The sequence below is a fragment of the Adiantum capillus-veneris genome, chromosome 21 (genome assembly GCF_014529385.1).
Source record: "Adiantum capillus-veneris isolate H3 chromosome 21, ASM1452938v2, whole genome shotgun sequence".
Taxonomy (NCBI): domain Eukaryota; kingdom Viridiplantae; phylum Streptophyta; class Polypodiopsida; order Polypodiales; family Pteridaceae; genus Adiantum; species Adiantum capillus-veneris.
This window is the reverse complement of record NC_140951.1, coordinates 115,142,285-115,161,067: the sequence shown is the minus strand read 5'-3', so window position 1 is coordinate 115,161,067 and position 18,783 is coordinate 115,142,285. Positions and strand designations below refer to the sequence as shown.

The following is an 18,783-nucleotide window of genomic DNA, read 5'->3' as shown; positions in this document are numbered from 1 at the left end:
TCTATTCTGGTGTGCACACAACTAATTAGATAATTCTTTTCTCGTAAATAAATTAATTATTTACAAAGTCTGACTTAGTTACATCCCTCTTGGTTCTAAACAGTTGACCTCAACTTTAGAGCGTCAACATAACTGTGCAAGATGTCAGGGTAGTCCTTGAGATCGGACTCAGTCATCCACTTTGCATCTAAAGGAGTGTAATTCTTGAACTTGACTAAATACTTTCGATATAGACTCCCCGACTTGAGTTGTCTCTCCGAGTGGTGTATTATCTGTTCAGGTTGAAGGATTTCCTCAGTCTCTTCGACTTCTAGAGGATCTTCTTGTACTGGCGCCACTGGAGGAGGTCCAACATAGGGTCGGAGGAGACTGACATGAAAAGCATTATGGATTCGCCAGTTAGAAGGCAAATCCAATCTGAAAGTCACATCATTGACTTTATCTGTAATTTTGAAAGGGCCGTAAAATCTATGGGAAAGTTTGACAACTTTCCCTTTGCCGACCCGCTTTTTCAATCTAGCTTTCTCAAACCGAAGCAGGACATATTGTCCTTTTTCAAGATTGAGATTCCTTCTGTGCTTGTCTGCTTTTCTCTTCTGTTGCTCTTGAGTTCGAAGAATCGCTTGCTTTACTTGTTGATGGGCAATATCAATATTGCGCACAAATTCATCTGCGGCGAAGATGTTTTCTTTGGTCACCATAATAGGAAGTAAGAGTGGCTTCCCATAAATAATTTCAAAGGGAGCTTTACCAGTTGAGGAATGTATGGTATTATTATACGCAAACTCAACTATCAGTAAGTACTGTTCCCATTCGGATTGTCGTTCCGAAACATAGCACTTGAGGAGATCTAAAACAGTGGCATTAGCGATTTCGCTTTGACCATCTGTTTGAGGATGATAAGCTGATGAAAATCCAAGCTTAGTTCCCAAGTTTTCAAACAATGCCTGCCAAAATAGACTAGTCATGCGGGGATCTCTGTCGCTCACAGTAGTCTTTGGCAATCCATGGTGTTTAAAAATCTGAGCTAGAAATATTCTAGCCATGTGATCAGCTTTGATTGTCTTCTTTACTGGAAGGAAATGTGCTTGCTTACTGAACCTGTCTACTATAGTCCAGATTGCATCATTTCCATTCTTGGATCTAGGAAGATCCGTAATAAAATCCATAGCAATACTTTCCCATGGCGTGTTAGGCACAGGGAGCGGCTGAAGCTTGCCATAAACTTTATGTCTGTCATATTTCACTTTTTGGCATACTAAACACTCACGTACATGTTTTTCAATGTCCGCACGGAGTGTTGGCCAAAAGAAATACCTTTCGAGGGTACTAGTGGTGGAAGCAATTCCCCGATGCCCGGCATAAGGAGAATTATGTGCTTCATCCATCACCTTTTGTCGTAAGGGCTGAGCTATGCATATTGCTTGTTGACGATAGAGTGTATTATCCCTCATAGAATAAGGTGGCTTTGAGTGACCAGCTTGAAGATCTGCCCAAATTGTGGCGAAGTCTGGATCTTGAGGATACATCTCGCTGAGAGATTCTAGTTCCTTATGATAAATTGTTGTGAGTGCATTGATCTTTGGACGCCTGGAGAGAGCATCTGCAACTGCATTCTTTGTTCCAGAAGTGTGTAAAATCTGAAAATGAAACATTGAAAGAAAGTTGGCCCATCTCATCTGCTTTTCTGATAACTTTCTCTGTGTGAGAAAGTAGAGAAGACTTTGATGATCTGTCTTGATAATAAAATCAGCTCCTAATAGATAGTGTTTCCAAATGGAAAGAGCATGAATTACTGCCATTAGCTCTTTTTCGTATATGGAGGCATGCAACTCTGCATCTTTAAGGCGCCGACTTTCATAGGCTATCGCGTGACCCTCTTGGTTCAGAACTGCTCCTACACAATCTCCAGATGCATCGCAGTATACCTCGAAAGGTTTGCGAAGATCAAGGACGGTGAGAACAGGTCCGTGACTGAGTAGATACTTAAGCTTTTCGAAAGCTTGTTTTTGTCCAGAGCCCCAATGGAATGGAATCCGCTTCTTTGTCAAGTCATGGAGGGGACCTGCTATCGCAGCAAAAGCTCGAATGAAACGCCGATAATAAGAACAGAGGCCAAGGAAACTTCGTACATCATGTACTGTAGTTGGCGTAGGCCATTCTACAACTGCTTGAATCTTATCAGGGTCCATTCTCACCTGGTTGTGAGATACTATATGGCCCAAATAGTGGATTTCTTTTAGAAAGAACTCACTCTTCTTAGCATTCACAAATAATTTGTGTTTGCGTAATTCTTCAAACACTAATGCGAGATGCTTATAGTGTTCGTCTTCCGTCTCTGAGAAGATTAAGACGTCATCAAAGAAAACGCCTGTAAAACTTCTATATGAATGGAAGATTCTATCCATCATTCTGTTGAATGTAGCTGGTGCATTAGTGAGTCCAAAAGGCATCACTAAGAATTCATACAACCCGAAGGTTGTTCTAAATGAAGTCTTATGCACATCCTGAGGAGCTATGCGGATTTGATGATAACCGCTCTTCAAGTCTATACGACTAAAGACTCTGGCTCCTTGTAACTTATCAAGAATGTCGTCAATCCGAGGGATTGGAAATCGATTCTTGATTGTGATCTTGTTTAGAGATCTATAGTCTATGCACATGCGGAATGTGCCATCCTTTTTCTGTACTAGCAAGGCAGGTGAACAATATGGAGAAGTACTAGGCCTTATTAAGCCCTTCTCCAAAAGTTCGTTAACCTGCTTGAGAATTTCCTCTTGCTGCATTAGACTAACTCGATAAGGGGGCTGATTTGGAGGAGAACTTCCTGGGATCAAATCAATGGTATGATCCTCAGGTCGCGAAGGTGGGAGTTCATTTGGAAGTTCATCTGCAAAACAATCTTTATATCTTTCTATTAACTTAAGTCTTTTTTGCTCTAAAGAGGAAGAAAGTTGTGAAACAGACACATCTCTCTCTCTTGCAAAAATCAAGTACGCTGAAACACACTTTTTCATTTCTTTCTTGATGGCAATGTGGTTGGCGATAGGAATACGCCAATCACCTGCATCTGCAAGTACAAGATACTCCTTTCCTTTATGAGCAAAAGATAAGGTTTTCTGAACATAGTCAGGAATGGGATGCATCTTGTAGTGCCAAGGCATTCCCAAGATAACATCGCATCCTTCAAGTGAAGCTAGTAAGAAAGACTCTTGATCCTTGTAGTCGTCGACCTTTAGATTCAACTTCCCTATGATTGGGGTAGAGTTTGAGTTCTGCCCTTTGAAAGCAGATTGCGCTTGAATAGAGACTCCAAAACGATTGGGCTGCAAGTTCAGGTCGTCAGCTAGCTTGGTAGAGATGAAGTTGTCTGTACTACCAGGGTCAAACAAAATAAGAGCCCGTTGGTTGTTGATACTATCCCATGCTTTGAGAAGAGCTCTTTCTTTTCCATCCTTGGTTGTATTTCCCTGTACATCTGGGACTGCATTGGAAGAGGGTGGTTGTGGAGGTTTGGTTGGATAGTCACCCTTCATATGACCAACTTGTCCACACTTGAAGCATCTTCCTTCACTAATGTAGATTCGCAACTCAGCAGGAGAGAGATATCTCCCTTTCTTGGGCTGATTTGGCTTTGCTTCTGCTTCGGAGGCGGTTCTTTTCTTCTTTTGAGAAGAAGTAGAAGAGGTAGGTTGCTCATGGAGAACCTTCTGCTTGGCATGGTAAGTGCTTTGCTCCATCTTCCTTGGAGTACCCTTGTCATGTATTCCATCATCTATGCGGGCTGATTCCATAAGTATCTGCAAGTTACCTCGAGGGTAAAGCTTCATAGCCTTTTGCAAGGCTTCATGCAAACCTGCTTCAAACTTGCACATCTTCTCCGAATCGTCAATCTTCTTGAATGGAGTGACTTTCAAGAGAACGTCCCAAAACCTATCCACATAGCGTCGAACAGTTTCGTTCTCTGACTGTGAAAGTCGATCCCATTCTTTCTTTACCTCTTCCTCATAGTCTGGAGGAAGGAACTGTGCGTAGAACTCCTTCTTGAAAGCGGTCCAATCTTGGGGTTTGCGCTCTTCCAGGATAAGGGTTAACCACCAATTGCTGGCGGTGCCTTTCAGGTACAAACTAACATGGCGAAGCTTGGATCTTTCTTTAAAATTCCCTTCAGCAAATGCAACTTCAAATTGGCGGATGAAAGCCAAAGCTTTGTCATTATCACGCCGTCCATTGTAGGTGTCGAATTTCACATCTTTATCTCCCGACTTGAATGTTTTCAGCCTGTGGTGCTTCTTCTTATGGTGCTCCTTCTTTCGATGCTTAGACTCCTTGGGGACAGGAGTCCTTTCCCTTGAATGTACTTCTTGCTGCGACGGATCGTCGAGAAACATGTCTTCCGGAGAAACTATGTCTTCCAGATCCTTCATGAAAGAGAACTGAGGGGAATCAGGGGGATCCTGCTCTTGAACTTTTGGATTAAACCGCACATGACGTTCTAGAGATTTCTTCTGCCTCTCGTGCATGCGGGAAGTTCCAATCAAAGGATCTTTTCTTGGTTGTGGCGCCTTTGGGTTCTGCGGGATTTCTCCCGACCCCATTGGCATTTTCTCCTTCCCTTTTTCAAGAGTATGGAGAATCTTTTGGACTTCTGGATGGGAGAGAGCTTTCTGCAACTCTTCCACCTGCTGTTGAAGGAGAGATAACTCTATCTCGCGTCCTCCCATTTCTGCAGTCTGCCAAGAGTCGTCAATCCCTTCAGGAAGAGAGAGAGGACCTTGCTCTGATACCACTGTCACAAAAATACGGAAGCGTAAACTGACGTTTAATTGCACTTCAAATATTCAAGAGAATTAGAGGGAGCGAGAAAACTTGACACTTCATTGGGGACCAGAAGATGGGCTGGTCCCCCCCCATAAAGAGAATATCTTTATTACTAAGAGAGAATCTTTACAAGCACAGGAACGGGGCATACGCCCGTCCTCTATTCTTTCTTCTATTCTGTTCTGACTACTGACTGAGAAAGTGTTTCCACTTTCTTACTGCTTAGGGGATTTCCCCTCTTCTGCGAGACTGGTTGGAAGCTCTCGAAAAGAGAGTCTATCTTCCGAAACAGCTCATCGGAAGCTCTCACAGAGGAGAGTCCATCTTCCGTTATGTGTTGCCTTCATGCTCATTCCTTCATGCATAGAACACAAAAGAGAAACAAGCAAAATTGCACACGCACATGCTTGCTGTAATTTTCTGCACATAACCTGAAATTCTTACCTGTGCGCACCCCTACGCCGAAACAGAGGTCTTCTTCGCGATGGAATCGCGCCAAACTTGATGTAGACTTAGGATAAGGAGAGAGAAGAGGATTTCTATGGCTGATCTGCTGAAAACAGCCCTAATCGAGGTGATTAGGGGCTGAAAACAGAGAATTACAGCAGCCGCACTTTGCTAAGAGAGCGTCTACGGCAGCTTATCGCGATGAAACTTCACCAGAAGGTGTCTATGACTGTGAGATCCCTTGTTCTTGACAATGGGAGCACAAAGCTACCACATATGTCGCAAGGGGCTGCTCTCAAGCTTCAATGGAGGGCTCCACCGCGTAGAGCACGCTCACATTAGGGGGGGTAGGTGCACTGCCAGCCCTGAAAATGGGGGAGGGGGGGCTCCTAAATAGCCATCAGGGAGAGGGGGCGCTAGGAAGAGAGAGAGGGTGAGAGTGAGAGTGAGAGAGAGTTAGTTTGCATTGGTAAGTGTGCCACTTGGCACACTTACTTTAAAAACTTAAAAACCATTCAACTTTTGACTTTAAAAACTTCTAGCTCATTAATTAAAAATGTGCAACTAACTAACAACTGCTACCAATGATTCTTTTATGAGAACACCAAAGGTCTGTCGGCGCAATGCCGCACCGGCACTGCACCGCCTTTACTTGTTCACACTTGTCCGACCGCCCGCCCGGACACGGACCGTTAAATTTAATTTCACGAAATTTACCCTAAGGCTTTATTAGCTTTATTAGCCTTTGGGTCACTGTTCTAAGGACCCCATCTCATTCATGTGCTTGTACTGACGCGCGTATTTTTCTGAGCCTAAAATCTGAGACTACTGCTTACCCCTTTCTGAAGACCCGATTTCCCAATCACTAGGGCTTCAGGGTAATTTCTGCTAAGGTCCCTCTGAGGTGTTCTAGCCCGCATTTAGGCTCACCTGAGGCCTTAGAACTGCTAGGTCTATTCTGGTGTGCACACAACTAATTAGATAATTCTTTTCTCGTAAATAAATTAATTATTTACAAAGTCTGACTTAGTTACAGTAGTGTGCAGGGCATCACTCCTAGCACCACACTGTACATGAGAGGGAAAGAAAGTACTCCATAGCTCTTAACCTGTGACAGGTTGCAAATGAGGCCTCTCCCAGCATAAAAATCAGCGCCCATTTTTCTGCAAGAGGAAAGTTCACCAAAATGTGACACTTGGCGCATTTTCAAGCATTTTCCCGTTTCGGGTTCGCCGCTTAAAAATATCCCAACCGACGCATCAGTTGACTTTGCGACAGAGTTATAAAATGTTCCCCTAGTCAATACCGGAGGTAATGACGCGAACACATTTCACGGCCCAAAATAGCAGTTCCCTAAATTTTAGGAGATGCTCCCGTTGGGCTCCCACTGGTCTTCTGACCATCTATCCTCATTGGGACCGCATCCAAAAGTGCAATGTGGCCCAACTGTCGGATACTTTTTGTTGGTAGTCCCACCTTGACTTTACGCCTTAATTGAGTTCACTTCCTAGTATCCACCAACTTGCTAAGTGCGACGAGGGGACCTATATGATCTTGCTCTGAGCCTAGACATCCTCTTACCATACGAATTCCAGTGCCGACCACTTCCCGTCTGCGGGTGAATCTACCGTTCACATTGGCCATACAATGTCCGACCGTTTGCTACTTCAAAAGGAGGGTCTCAAAACAAATAAAATAAACCCCATTGGAAAGAAACCAACAACCAAGGTTAGCAGTTGCCACATCTCTGTGACATGGTTAATAACTGCCACGTCCTCGTGACATACACTCAACAAGATGTGTTGGTTATGCAAGTTGACATTGAAAAGGCCTTTGACACTGTACAGTGGGACTTCATTGTTGCCACCATGACGTGTTTAGGGTTTGGTCCTAAATTCGCCAATGTGGTTTATTTTTTGTATGCATGTAGCACGTCTTCAGGGATTTTGGAAGGTGAATTAACTGAATCTTGGCCTCTTGGTTGTTCGATCCGACAGGGCTGCCCCCTTAGTGCTCTGTTGTATGTTGTTGCTACTCACCCATTGCTGACTTATCTTGATCACTTGACCTCTATTCAGAGTCTGCATGGTCTGCGGTTACCTTCGGGTCGTACATTCGTGGGCCAGGCTTACGCTGATGATTCGTTATTTATGCCTCGTACTCAGCAAGCATGTCAAGGTGATTATGGAAGCCTTGGAACTGTTTGGCATTGCGGCTGGGCTTAAAGTCAACTTTTGTAAATCGAAGCTTTTGCCTCTCCGTTCTTGTGATTGGCATAGTCTCTTGTGGCCAGGTGAGATTGTGTCTTCAAATGTGATCACTAGGCATTTGGGCTATCCGATTGGCTGGAATGTTACTCACTCTCAGAAAGTCGATTGGGTCATGCAACGCTTGAATGTCAAATTGCATTACTGGAAGCTTTCCACTTGGCCTTTGCATGTTCGTATGCGAATTGTTCAAAGTATCCTGTTGGCGTATGTTCAGTTCTTTTTGCCATTGATGCATTGGCCTCGGCGATGTCTTGATTCTCTTATGTCGGACATTATGTCCCATTTGTGGCGGACTCATGCTACGAAAAAAGGCTTACGCTTGATGTCAATGGAGAAGCTTTGTACTCCTAAACATTTTGGTGGACTCAATATCTTGGATTTGCGCAGGCATGTGTTCGCCTGGAAAGCTATGTTGTTGCCCACTCTTGTGCAACAAATTCAGCCTTGGACTTTGATGTTTGCATTCCTCAGTCAGCATGTTGTTACTTCTGCTTTTGGCCATTGGCAACCCTCTCTCTGGGAGGTGGTTTTTGGCAAGATAGAAGGACGCATTCCTGGATGTCCACTTGCTTCCTCTTTAGTATCTGCTTGGAAAGAGGTTACGATGCATTTATCATGGAATCCTCGGCAGGAAGGTGATTCGATCCGATTGGAAAGTCTCCATTGGAGCCGGGCATTCTCTCTTACTTTGGTCGACCGCTCACCTCGTCAGGCTTACTTTCTCTCTGGTCGTGGCATTCGTGTGGTTGAGGATGTGGTCGACTTTTGAGTTTTCCTTTGCTACTCGTCATTTTGGGTCAGGCTTGCATTACCGTCAGTTGTGGAGAGAGCTTCAAAGCATGTTGCTCGACTTTTTGCCTGTTTCGCCTTTGCCTGATGGCGATCGCATGTTTGATTGGGCCTTTCGGGAGACGCCTTTTCGAGATATTTCTGCAGCTCGAATTTATGCTATTCTTCTACCACGACCATGGCTTGATGATCATTGTAATGCCATTTGGCGCATGCACAAATCTGACCTCTGGTGGAGGAGGCTCCTCTCTGCCTTGTGGAAAAGCCATTTGCCTTTGAAGGAGCGTCTATTTCTTTGGCGCTGTTTGCTTGGAGTGATTCCCGTTGGCACTTTTCTTCGAGCGCGTCATATTCGTCCTTCTTCTTGCGTTCGTTGCTCGACTGCAGAAGAGGATATTTGTCACTTGTTGTGGGATTGCTGCATTACTAGAGACTTCCTTCGCCATGTATCGGCGTGTATGCGGCTCCGTTTTTCTGGAGTTGTCTTTCACAAAAGGTTCTGAGCATTTGGCATTTTCTCACCGACGTTACAGCATTTTGCGGTCTTCTTCATGTGGGTCAGATACTGGGCTTTCTAGACCATGTGGAGTCAGCGTAATGCTTACATGTTCCATCGTACTCATGCGGATCCATTTCCTCTCTTCAGGCTTTCTCTTCGGCAATCGTTACGATTTTTGCTTTGGAAGTTGGTGATATCACCTCAGAGATGCATCAGCTTTCGTATGAATGTTTTTAGTTACGTTCTACAATTGAGGAGTCCTGTGCTCTTCCCCTTGTATATGATCTTTTTAGTGGGTTTTCCTCGCTTTGAGGTTTCCCACTAGTAAATTAATCAATCGATTTACAACAAAAAAATGTGTGTGTGTGTGTGTGTGTGTGTGTGTGTGTGAGAGAGAGAGAGAGAGAGAGCTCTTTAAGGAAAAAGCGCAGGGCAATCAAGCTCCAAACTTAGCACTGAAGAAAAAAGAGGATTTGTGACGATGTAGGGACAATCGCAAGAGGCTTTAAAAATATATCCAAAGAGTCATGTATTAACACACTGGATTTTCTTATAGCCTGTAGTACTTCTAGTTCTAGGTGATCAGCTTGCACGAGCATCCATAGAAATCAATACGTACACAAAATACAACTCCTTTTAGGTGTGTGTGTGTGTGTGTGTGTGTGTGTGTGTGTGTGTGAGAGAGAGAGAGAGACCTTCTTTGATACTTGGCGCTGGAGTCGGTGAAATAAATAGAGCCATCAGATGCAACATCAACATCATTAGTGAAGGTTAAAGGCTGGCCTCCAACATGGCTAACAAGGAGCTGGGCTTGACCTCCCTCAGGTCCAACGCGCAAAAGCCCCAGACAAGCATCTGCAATATAGAGGTCGCATGTAGCTTTATGAAAGCGCAGCCCTAAGGGCCGCCCACATACTCTCTCCCTCTCAATAGATTGTGGAAATGGCCTCCCAATAGGCTGATCACAGAACTCTTTTGACCTGTATCACAAAATAATACTGCCTATAACAAAGCAATTTTGACAAATTACAATTTACAAAAGCAACAGACCCACACATGTGCATTGTCACTAAGAAGTTATTTCTCGCTTCTCTTAATTTTTTGTGAGTTTTCTTTTTCACCCATAAGCCCTTGATATTCAAGACAAGGCATTGCCAATCAGGCCAGGGGTCACCTTTATAGAGAGAAAGGTGACCTAGAGGTGTGCAAAATGGGCATCCAACAAGCCTACAAGGACCATATCTAGGGCTAGAGAGGGAGTCCTGCTAATAAATATGCCGCCTCATCTAAACAAGCAACAACTTGACCAAAAAAGAGTCAACTACTGAATAAGAGTTCCAACACAATAAAAATGGACCCAGATGGACTAAAAAGCATATGCAAGGCCAATCTCACCATACAACCGATGTCACCAAGTAGTGATGACGTGCTTCCAACACCTCCTCTTCAAAGCCACATCGCTGAAGAAGATAATCAATTTAGGTTGAGGTATAGGCTTGGTGCATTAGTTTTCAAAACTGTCAATGGTGGGACAATACTCCAAGCTAATTCAGCTATCCTCAATATATTCATGAGCAAAGTTGTAATGACATCAATGTGTTTAGTCCGTCCATGAATAATAGGATTATGTGCTAGAGCAATGGCACTATGGAAGTCCAAATATATAGCGGTAGAAGATCAAGATGAGATGGCAAGATGCACCAATATCTACTAATCAAGCCATACAGCTCAGTAGTGTTGAGATAAGCCCGATACTCAACTTCAGTGGAAGAAGAGGAATGGTGTTTTGCTTCTGACATTTCCATAATATGAAAGAATTACCAAAGAGAAAGCAGTAACCACTAGTGGATCTATGTGTGTAAACATGACCAACACAATCAAAATCATTGTATCTCGCAAAAACATCACAATATGTATAGTGAATATTATTAAGTCATAGCAAACATCAGACTGAGTGTTCATTAAGAACAAGGGAGAACCAAATAGGTTGCAATAAGTTTCCTATACTTCGTAGCATCCACCAACGAAGTATCATCATCTTTGGATAGCTTGGATTTTGGATCCATAGAACAAGAAATGGAAGGGCAACTTTTCATACAATGCTTGTGCATAAAGCCCCGTCTTGCTTAAGGCTAAGAACACTTCTAGCGCTTAGCTTGTTGCACTATGTGCTAGTTCACATTTGAACCAACTTTTTCTCTGCAAGGTTTACCTCATGCATGAGCCCAATCTTGTTGTGATTGTGCTGCATTGTCCCCTCAGACGCACTGCACATATTACATCCACCAAGGGCGGCGGTGACCACCAGTCATCATTGACAACGAATTATACTGATTAACAAATTCCTTGAAGAGGGCATGCCGTTCAAGAGAACGTTCTCTTGCACATGCATAGAATAAGCCAAAATATACCTGTTTGGGCCAGTGTGAGCAAATTCTTGCCATCCGATAGCGGGACCATGCCATTTCATGATACGGCCATCAGCAATGCCAGTATAAGGTCCGTCCCCATGTGGGTCGAGGGCGAGGCTCTCAGGCCCCATGAGCCCATTTACGCTCCATTTCTGGGCGCCTGAAAGCTGGCTCTGCATGTCACGCGGGAAGCTGCGTAGACGGGAGAGTGGGGGCTGCTGTATGTGCTTGGCATGAAACGAGGGGTCACTGCTGATGATGCTAAGCTGCAGAGGGTCGAGGGCAATGAAAACAGAAGCACTTGCACACAAGAGGACGGATAGCTTTGTAACTAAGGAGTTATAACTGCACCGCCGTATGATCATCTTCTTCTCTTGCTTCTCTTCCTTGGCGCTTTCATGCTCGCACTTATCACCTACAGCAAAAATAAGCTGCGTGCTTTGTTTTACTCAGGATTAAACCCCACTCATGATGGAATCGACAGCACGCAGAGAGAGAGAGAGAGAGAGAGAGAGAGAGAGAGAGAGACGACAGCGTTCTGGTAATAAGGCAGGAAGTTCCGGAATCCGGAGTGATCGGTTCCGGGTCACTTCCATTTCTCTCGAGTCTCCAGTCTCAGACGCAAGAAGGCCCCGACCCCCTCTTACTCTGGAGCACCGGGTCCCCCCTCACGTTTCGGTTGTGGCCACCACTGCGCTCCTCAGCACAGGGACGGGGGAGGGATGGCCATCCTCAGCTATATCTAACACGGGCATGGGGGATGGGATCAAAAGCTCCCATCACTTTTGGGCCCCGACATTAGGCGCGCGTCGTAGATCTTGTCGCAAAAGTAAACTCGGATATTTTTGTAAACTCGGGTACCCGAGTTTACTTTTGTGAGCTCCGATACTTTTGCACGTCAAAACTCCATGGAAACGTGTACATTCCACAGTGACGTACACGGGCGTGGTGGATAGGCCACATGGCCCTCAAACCCAAGGTTGTGGGTTCAATCCCGTGGAGCGGGGGGGGGGGGAGGAGGGGCGAAGTAAACTCGGGTACCCGAATTTACATTGTCCACGGAGGCTCGAGATCTACGGTCCTCAATCATCCCACCGTAGATCCCATCTCCTCCCATGCCCGCGTGAGATATAGGCCAGGGATGGCCATGCTGATTTGGCGTCCGCTCATTCGCCGTTGCAAAAAGAGAAAGCTGGCTGTTGGGGCGGCCTCGCATGTCCGGCCAACTTTCCAAACAAGCGGCCATCTACAAAAGTGCACGCGCGAAAGCGTCGGAGACAAGGGCTATTCTCATTGCTTGAGAGGAAAGGCAAATGTTTGCTACATGAAGCAATGGGCTGGCCACACCTGCAAATCACACTCAGGCGGGCGTCCCAGTGTGATAGGGGCCTCAGTACTAGGGTAAAGGGGCCAATTACGGGACACGCCCCTTTTCAAGACATGTCCTTACCCCAATAGAAAGGACACTTGGTGCACCAGTAGACATACAAGCCAGTATGGAAAAGTGGTTATCTCATACGCTCACGGAGAGTTGTGGTCCGTCAAATCATGAGATCAAGCCCTCTCGTCGAATTGTACTTGTTTTGCCCCCAAGTGTGTCCGCCTTTCGGCTCTCTGTTTTGTTGAAGTGATTATCAAAATTGTGTCGCGTAAGTGATGGGATCTCCATCGTACGACGACGCGCTTCTGTTGCCTGATGCCTACCTCGGAAGCTCCCAAATGAGCTACTCCATGCCTCGAACGACAGAGCATAGACTCTGATTGAGCCGGCCCAATCTGAGTGTCCTTAATATGAGACATTTACCCTATCTCACACAGGCATGGGCTGGATGGGATCAATGGCCCACGCCTATTTCCCGGAGCAGGTGCATCGTGGGCCGTTCGATGTTGCGGCGCGCCCGGATTTACCAATTTGCCCGAATTACACAGCGGCGGGTTCATCATAATAGAAGCCCTTCTCCCAAAGCTTTCAACAAGCACACGCAGGTAAGGTGGTTAAGGTGATGTTCTGGGTTCGATTCCGCGGAAGGAGAGTGGGGGAGGGAGGGGGACCCAAAGTGTGGCCAAGGGGATGTGGCACCCCCTCATTTGTGCGCCAAAAAGTGATTTTGGGGCTAGAGGTTGTAGCAGACTGCTAACCTCACAAGCTCGGCCAACTTTCCAAAGTGGTGGCCAACCCTCAAAAAGCAGCTCGCGAGCGCACATAGGTCTTCAGCTTTGCCCGCGAGCACAAGAAGCAGAGAGTCTACCATCTAGCCTACGAGCATTGGTTGATGTTGAAGGTCAACTTTTCAGTATAGACCAATGTGACATGAATTGGTCGTCCACTCAGCAAATCCAAGTTGGGTTGGGTGCCCCAGTGTGACAATGGCCTAATTATAATAGTCCAAGCCCCGTCGCGGTATCTCCCAGCACCCTTTTTGCAGTTGGCCTCCCTCTCGAAAAGTTGGCCAACGGTGGTAAGCCACCCCTTTGCCACGAGAATGAGGCGATCTTTTCTTTTGGGTGGATAATTTGCTATTTACTACCTCAGTTTGGCCATCAATTGCCCACCTTAGTGTGACAAAGGGCCTCAGGGTGTGTTCAGACTGCACAACAACCCGCATATCCTTTCACCCTTTCCACAGATTTACAGTTCACACCATTAATGGACAAGCTCATTAGCATAATCTTAGGCTTTTGCAATAGCGTCTCAGGTTGGGGCTCCTCTTCTTGTGGTGGGGTTGTAGGTTCAAATCTCTACCCACGTTTTTGGTTGGACATTGTCTGTGTCTAGGGGTATCAGGCCGCCCATTCAAGGGTGGATTCGAAAACCATTGCCTTGCCTTTTCTCCAACCGTTGTATGCCACAGAGGACGCGTTCTTAGAGAAGAGTTTCTTGGTCTGACAATCTAAAACAACCTTAGCCATTCAAGGGACTTACTAAGGGTCCAATCTGTTGAGAGTGAACCTGGAAACACATTTAACAATGCACACTTGAAACTTGAACTTGAAAATTTAATGTGAGACTTGAGTTGAGGACTTGAGACTTCAAACTTGAACCAAAGAGAAACTTCGATTGATGAAAGAGAACAACTATAGGTCTCGTGCTGTGAGGGGCTGTGAGCGAGCTGTGAGCCAAGGGGGGGCTTAGGGAAGCCAACCTCCCACATTCCATGGCACTTGAAGTCCATATCATTTAGAGTGCAACTACTCCCTTACAGTTGTGTACAATTTGGGGTGGCCTATCAAACAACCCAAGCATCCTAGGACTAGATACAAATCCCATTGTTCTATCGTTAAATGGCAACCTATGATGGCTCCTGGCCCGGTCTAAAGGAGTCGGGGTTGACAAAGCTTGGTGTCCTCGTGAAGCTATTTGTGAAGAGAGCCCTACTAAGAAATGAGCTAAATTCTAACTTTTGTTGTTCGGGCACCCAAGTACAACCTGTCATGGGGCGGCCTTTTCATTTTACATAAAAGACCGGTCCATGTCACCCATACTTCATTTTGAGCATGGCTTACGGCTCATATGGTGAGCCATTCTTTACAATTTGGGGACAATTTTCCCAAAGCGAGAATCAAGGATGAATCCTTTTAGGAGGCTTACATGGAATGCATTGTGAATGTTTGAAAGGGTGGTAGTGTTTAGTGTGAGCTTTTGTTGCACCTTGTGTATGCAAACACCCTCCACTTATGTGGAAGCATTTGTAAACTTAGCCATTGTGTTTGAACTTCATTTTACATGTAGACAAGCCATGTGTAAAGCATAGTCTTTGAATGATGCATGAGCAACCGTATGTATACCTTGTTATATAATAATGTATCAACATGCTACCTCTTTGTATATGCCTACATAGAGATACTTTATGCATAATAAAACAATGCCTATATCAAGATACTGTTAGGATAAAGGGCCACATGTCCGTCCGCACCTTGATTGGGCGGTTGTATATTTGTAACTTTATCGGTTGGTCGTATAATCCTACACTATATCCATCAGAAAAAACTTAGAGGTACATTTTTTTGTACCCACAAAACACTGTGTCAAAGCCATCCTCTCCATATCTAACTTCTTCTCATCTTCTATGTGTGCATCTCCATCACTTTATTGTTGCGTCTGATTCTTCAGTACAGTCAGATTGTTGTGTTTGAATTCTGCAGACAGTTGAGTCTATCTCTAGAGATTGAACAGACTAATTAATGAGTCTGAATCTACAATTTGAGATTCACTTGATCCTTACAAACCGGTATCAGATTTGTGGTTTTACAAGCTGGTGTGAAAAAATGGTTGAGCAGGGCTTGCACGCCAGGTTTAACTATGATGGTATCTTTGTCGAAGAACATAAGAAATGGAAGGTTGGTTGCAGAAGGAAAGAAAGTGGGCAAGATGTTTACTTTGGATGTAAATGTGCCTGAGGTGAATGCTACCATGTTTGCATAAGGCTCAGAAGTTGTTGCAGATATTGAGATGTGGCATAAATGTATCGATTATGTAGATTTGCAAAGGCTAAAAATGACGCAAGCTAAAGAGATGATTATAGGTTTGCCAACATTTAAAGCTGCTAAAATGAAAAAAGCTTGTCAATTTGGAAAGTAGGCAAAAGCATCCTTCCCTCATGATAAGCATGTAAGCAGGCATTCATTGGATTTAGTGCATACAAATGTATGGGGTTTGGCAAAGATTGCATCTATGGGTGGATATAGATATTATGTGAGTTTCGTTGATGATCATACAAGAAAGATATGAGTCTATTTCATGAAACAGAAAAGTGAGGTGTTTATGTACTTTCATAACTTCAAGGTTATGGTTGAAAAACAGACTGAAACAAACCTGTAAAGTTCCTGAGTCCGATGGAGAGGGAGAACGTTTCTCCAATAAATTCAATAGTTTTTTGAAAAAAACATGGAATTCAGAGGTAGTTTTTATGCAGGTGTACTCTGCAACAAAATGGTGTTGTTGAGCAAAAGAACAGGCACATTGCAGAAGTTGCTAGAGCATTGACGAATGAGAAGAACATGCCTCATTGTTATTGGGTTGAGGCTCTTGTTATACAGGCATTTAGATTATGAATAAGATCTCAATTGGTACACTACATGATATGTTACCAGAAGAGAAGTTGTGTGGTGAAAAACCAGATGATCAGATTTTAAAGTGTTCAAACGTGTTGATCATGTGCATGTGCTAGATGAACTAAGAAGTAAGCTTGGCCCAAAAACAAAAACATGTGTGTTCATTAGCAATTCCCTTGAGAAAAAAGGGTATAAGTGTCATACTCCTATCAAAGGTAAAGCAAAGATGAGAAAATATGTTGTTTTTGATGAAATGGCAAGTTGATATGCTACTGTGAAAGATGGTTTAGGGGCTGATATAAGAGAGGATGTGGATGTGTAGAAATTGCAAGTGCACAGTCGTCGTAGGTTTTGAGTGGATTGCAAGGGTCACCTAGTGCAGGTCATGGTGAGAAGCCATGGAGTGGCAGGTTGCGTGAAAGAGTGAGTTCAACTAACTCTTCAAATGTATCAAGAAAAGGGAAGGAAAATGTTGATGATGCCCCTAAGCTGCCAAGTTTGAGTGTTGGTCATGATGATGGCGATAGCAGTGATTTTGAGCAGAGTTTAGATGAGGAGTTTGGCCTACACTATGTGAAAAATCCAAAAAGGATACAAGCAAGGAACAAGGCACTTGTAAGTGATCCTAGACCACATAAGTATGAAAGAGTAAGAAATTATGTGCAGAGATTGACTTATGATAGTTATGTGGCTCATCATTGTCCCATCATTGTGCATATATAGTGAAGATTACAGAGGAGGAAAAACCCACGTGTTTTGAGGTTTTTATTAAATATGAAAAATGGAAGCAAGCTATGGATGAAAGCCCTGATGCCAATGGAACATGGAAGTTGGTGCCATTACCAAAGGGAAAGAAGGCAATTGGATGTCAGTGTGTTTACAAAATAAAGCATAATGCTGATGGAAGTGTTAGTAGGTACAAGGTCAAGCTTGTGGCCAAAGGTTATGCACATACTTATGGGATTGATTATTGTCGTATGTTTAATGCAATAGATGCAGTTTTAGGGTGTATGTTGAAAAAAAAAATGGATGTAAAGAATGCTTTTTTGAATGAATACTTGGAGGAAGTTGTGTATATGGAATGGCCACAAGGTTATGCAAATATGAGTCTACGTCTTGTATGGAGGTTAAAGAAAGCATAATATGGACTGAAGAAAGCACTTAGAACCTAGTATGAAAGGATTGTGGCATTCCTCATTTCATTGGACTTTGAGATTTCTGATGCAGACATTCATTGTATGTGCAAAATAATGAAACAAGAATTGTGGTGATATGCATCTATGTGGATGACTTGATTGTTGGAGGTGATAATGTGGATGAAGTAGAGGGTGTACATGCTCTATTTATGTAGGAGTTTGATATGAAATTATTGGGAGAGTTGTGGTATTTCTTGAGCATTGAAATTGTTTTCATAAAAGAGGATGTATGGCTATCACAAAGACAATATGCTTTGGACATGCTGAAAAACTATGGCATGGCTAATTGCCAATTAGGATGCCCTCAGATCAAAGTTTGAAGTTTGGGAATCATGTACTACCATGTATAGGAAGATTGTGGGTAGCTTGATCTACTTGACTATCTCACATCCAGACTTGAGCTACACAATTGGATTGGTGAGTCAGTTTATATAGTCTCCCAAAAAACCACACTTGCATGCAGTGAGACGCACGTTGCGCTATGTGAATGCTACTTTTAATTATGCACTCTTTTCATAAGGCTGGTGTGGAGTTGAATCTCTATGGCTACACAAATGTGGATTAGGTTGATAGCACATATGATTGCAAGTCTACCAGCAGATTCATGTTTTCACTTGGGAGTGCTGATATCACATGGAGCAGCAAGAAGCAACCTACGGTTGCTCTTTCAACTAGAAAGGTAGAGTATAGGGGTGTTGCAATGGCAGCATGTGAGGTAGTATGTTTGGAATTTCTACTTCAAGACTTTGAAGTACGTGTACAAAGGCAAATTTTCATCTATTGTGACAACCTCAACAAACTACAATTGGCATGAAACCTAATGTTTCATGCCATTCTTAGTAGGCGACATTAGAACGTGAGTACGTGGTGATAAATGATCAAGTTGGGTCTTGATGAATTGTGGAAACAAGTCAGAGAGTCCAATGAAGCCAGTGAGCTAAGCAGATGAGTAAACCAGATTAGTGATGGAAGTGGAGTGTTTCTTCCACCAATAGAGAAATTTGAGGTTGGATCTCAAATGAATCTAGAAGTACAATCCTATTGGGGAGACAAAGGATCTGTACAGTCTATGAACAATTAACCCCATTTGCTAAGAACACTACATCCTATATGAGAGAGCACAAGGCCAAGTCAAATGTTATTGCAGTCCCATCACAAAGACTATCTTCTAACAAGGTCATCAATTCAAAAGGGTTAATAGATATTCTATCTACCCCAGTCACATGTACGATAACGTTAGCCTAGTTGCTCAGAAAAAGACCAAACATGTGGACTACTGTGGAAAAATGCCTAGAGAA

The 18,783-nt window shown here is 43.9% G+C and overlaps 2 protein-coding genes across 3 annotated transcripts in view; one reads left to right on the top strand and one right to left on the bottom strand.

Moving 5' to 3' along the window:
- LOC147431584 (protein STRICTOSIDINE SYNTHASE-LIKE 3-like) overlaps positions 1–11,967 on the bottom strand; it is a 55,449-nt gene extending 43,482 nt beyond the window's left edge. The window contains exons 1-2 of one of the 2 annotated variants that reach the window (XM_086494136.1): positions 11,238–11,967; positions 9,522–9,806 (exon numbers count right to left, since the gene is read on the bottom strand). In XM_086494136.1, coding sequence (XP_086350262.1) covers positions 9,522–9,806; positions 11,238–11,602 — 650 coding nt within the window. In that variant the 5' untranslated portion in view covers positions 11,603–11,967. The remainder of the gene's footprint in view (positions 1–9,521; positions 9,807–11,237) is intronic. The other variant, XM_086494135.1, reaches the window with a different exon arrangement.
- Positions 11,968–15,540: 3,573 nt separating this feature from the next.
- On the top strand, positions 15,541–17,640 carry LOC147431583 (uncharacterized). The gene is made up of 6 exons (XM_086493685.1): positions 15,541–15,636; positions 15,985–16,052; positions 16,151–16,274; positions 16,638–16,904; positions 16,973–17,415; positions 17,517–17,640. Exons 1-6 carry the CDS (start codon positions 15,541–15,543, stop codon positions 17,638–17,640), a joined length of 1,122 nt encoding a protein of 373 aa, XP_086349811.1.
- Positions 17,641–18,783: the final 1,143 nt, after the last annotated feature.

Coding starts and splice junctions, on each gene's coding strand:
- LOC147431583 (XM_086493685.1), top strand. CDS start 15,541: ATGGTATCTTTGTCGAAGAACATAAGAAATGGAAGGTTGGTTGCAGAA. Junction 16,053..16,150: donor AAACAGACTGAAACAAACCT/GTAAAGTTCCTG, acceptor GTTTTTATGCAG/GTGTACTCTGCAACAAAATG. Junction 16,905..16,972: donor AAGCAAGGAACAAGGCACTT/GTAAGTGATCCT, acceptor GACTTATGATAG/TTATGTGGCTCATCATTGTC.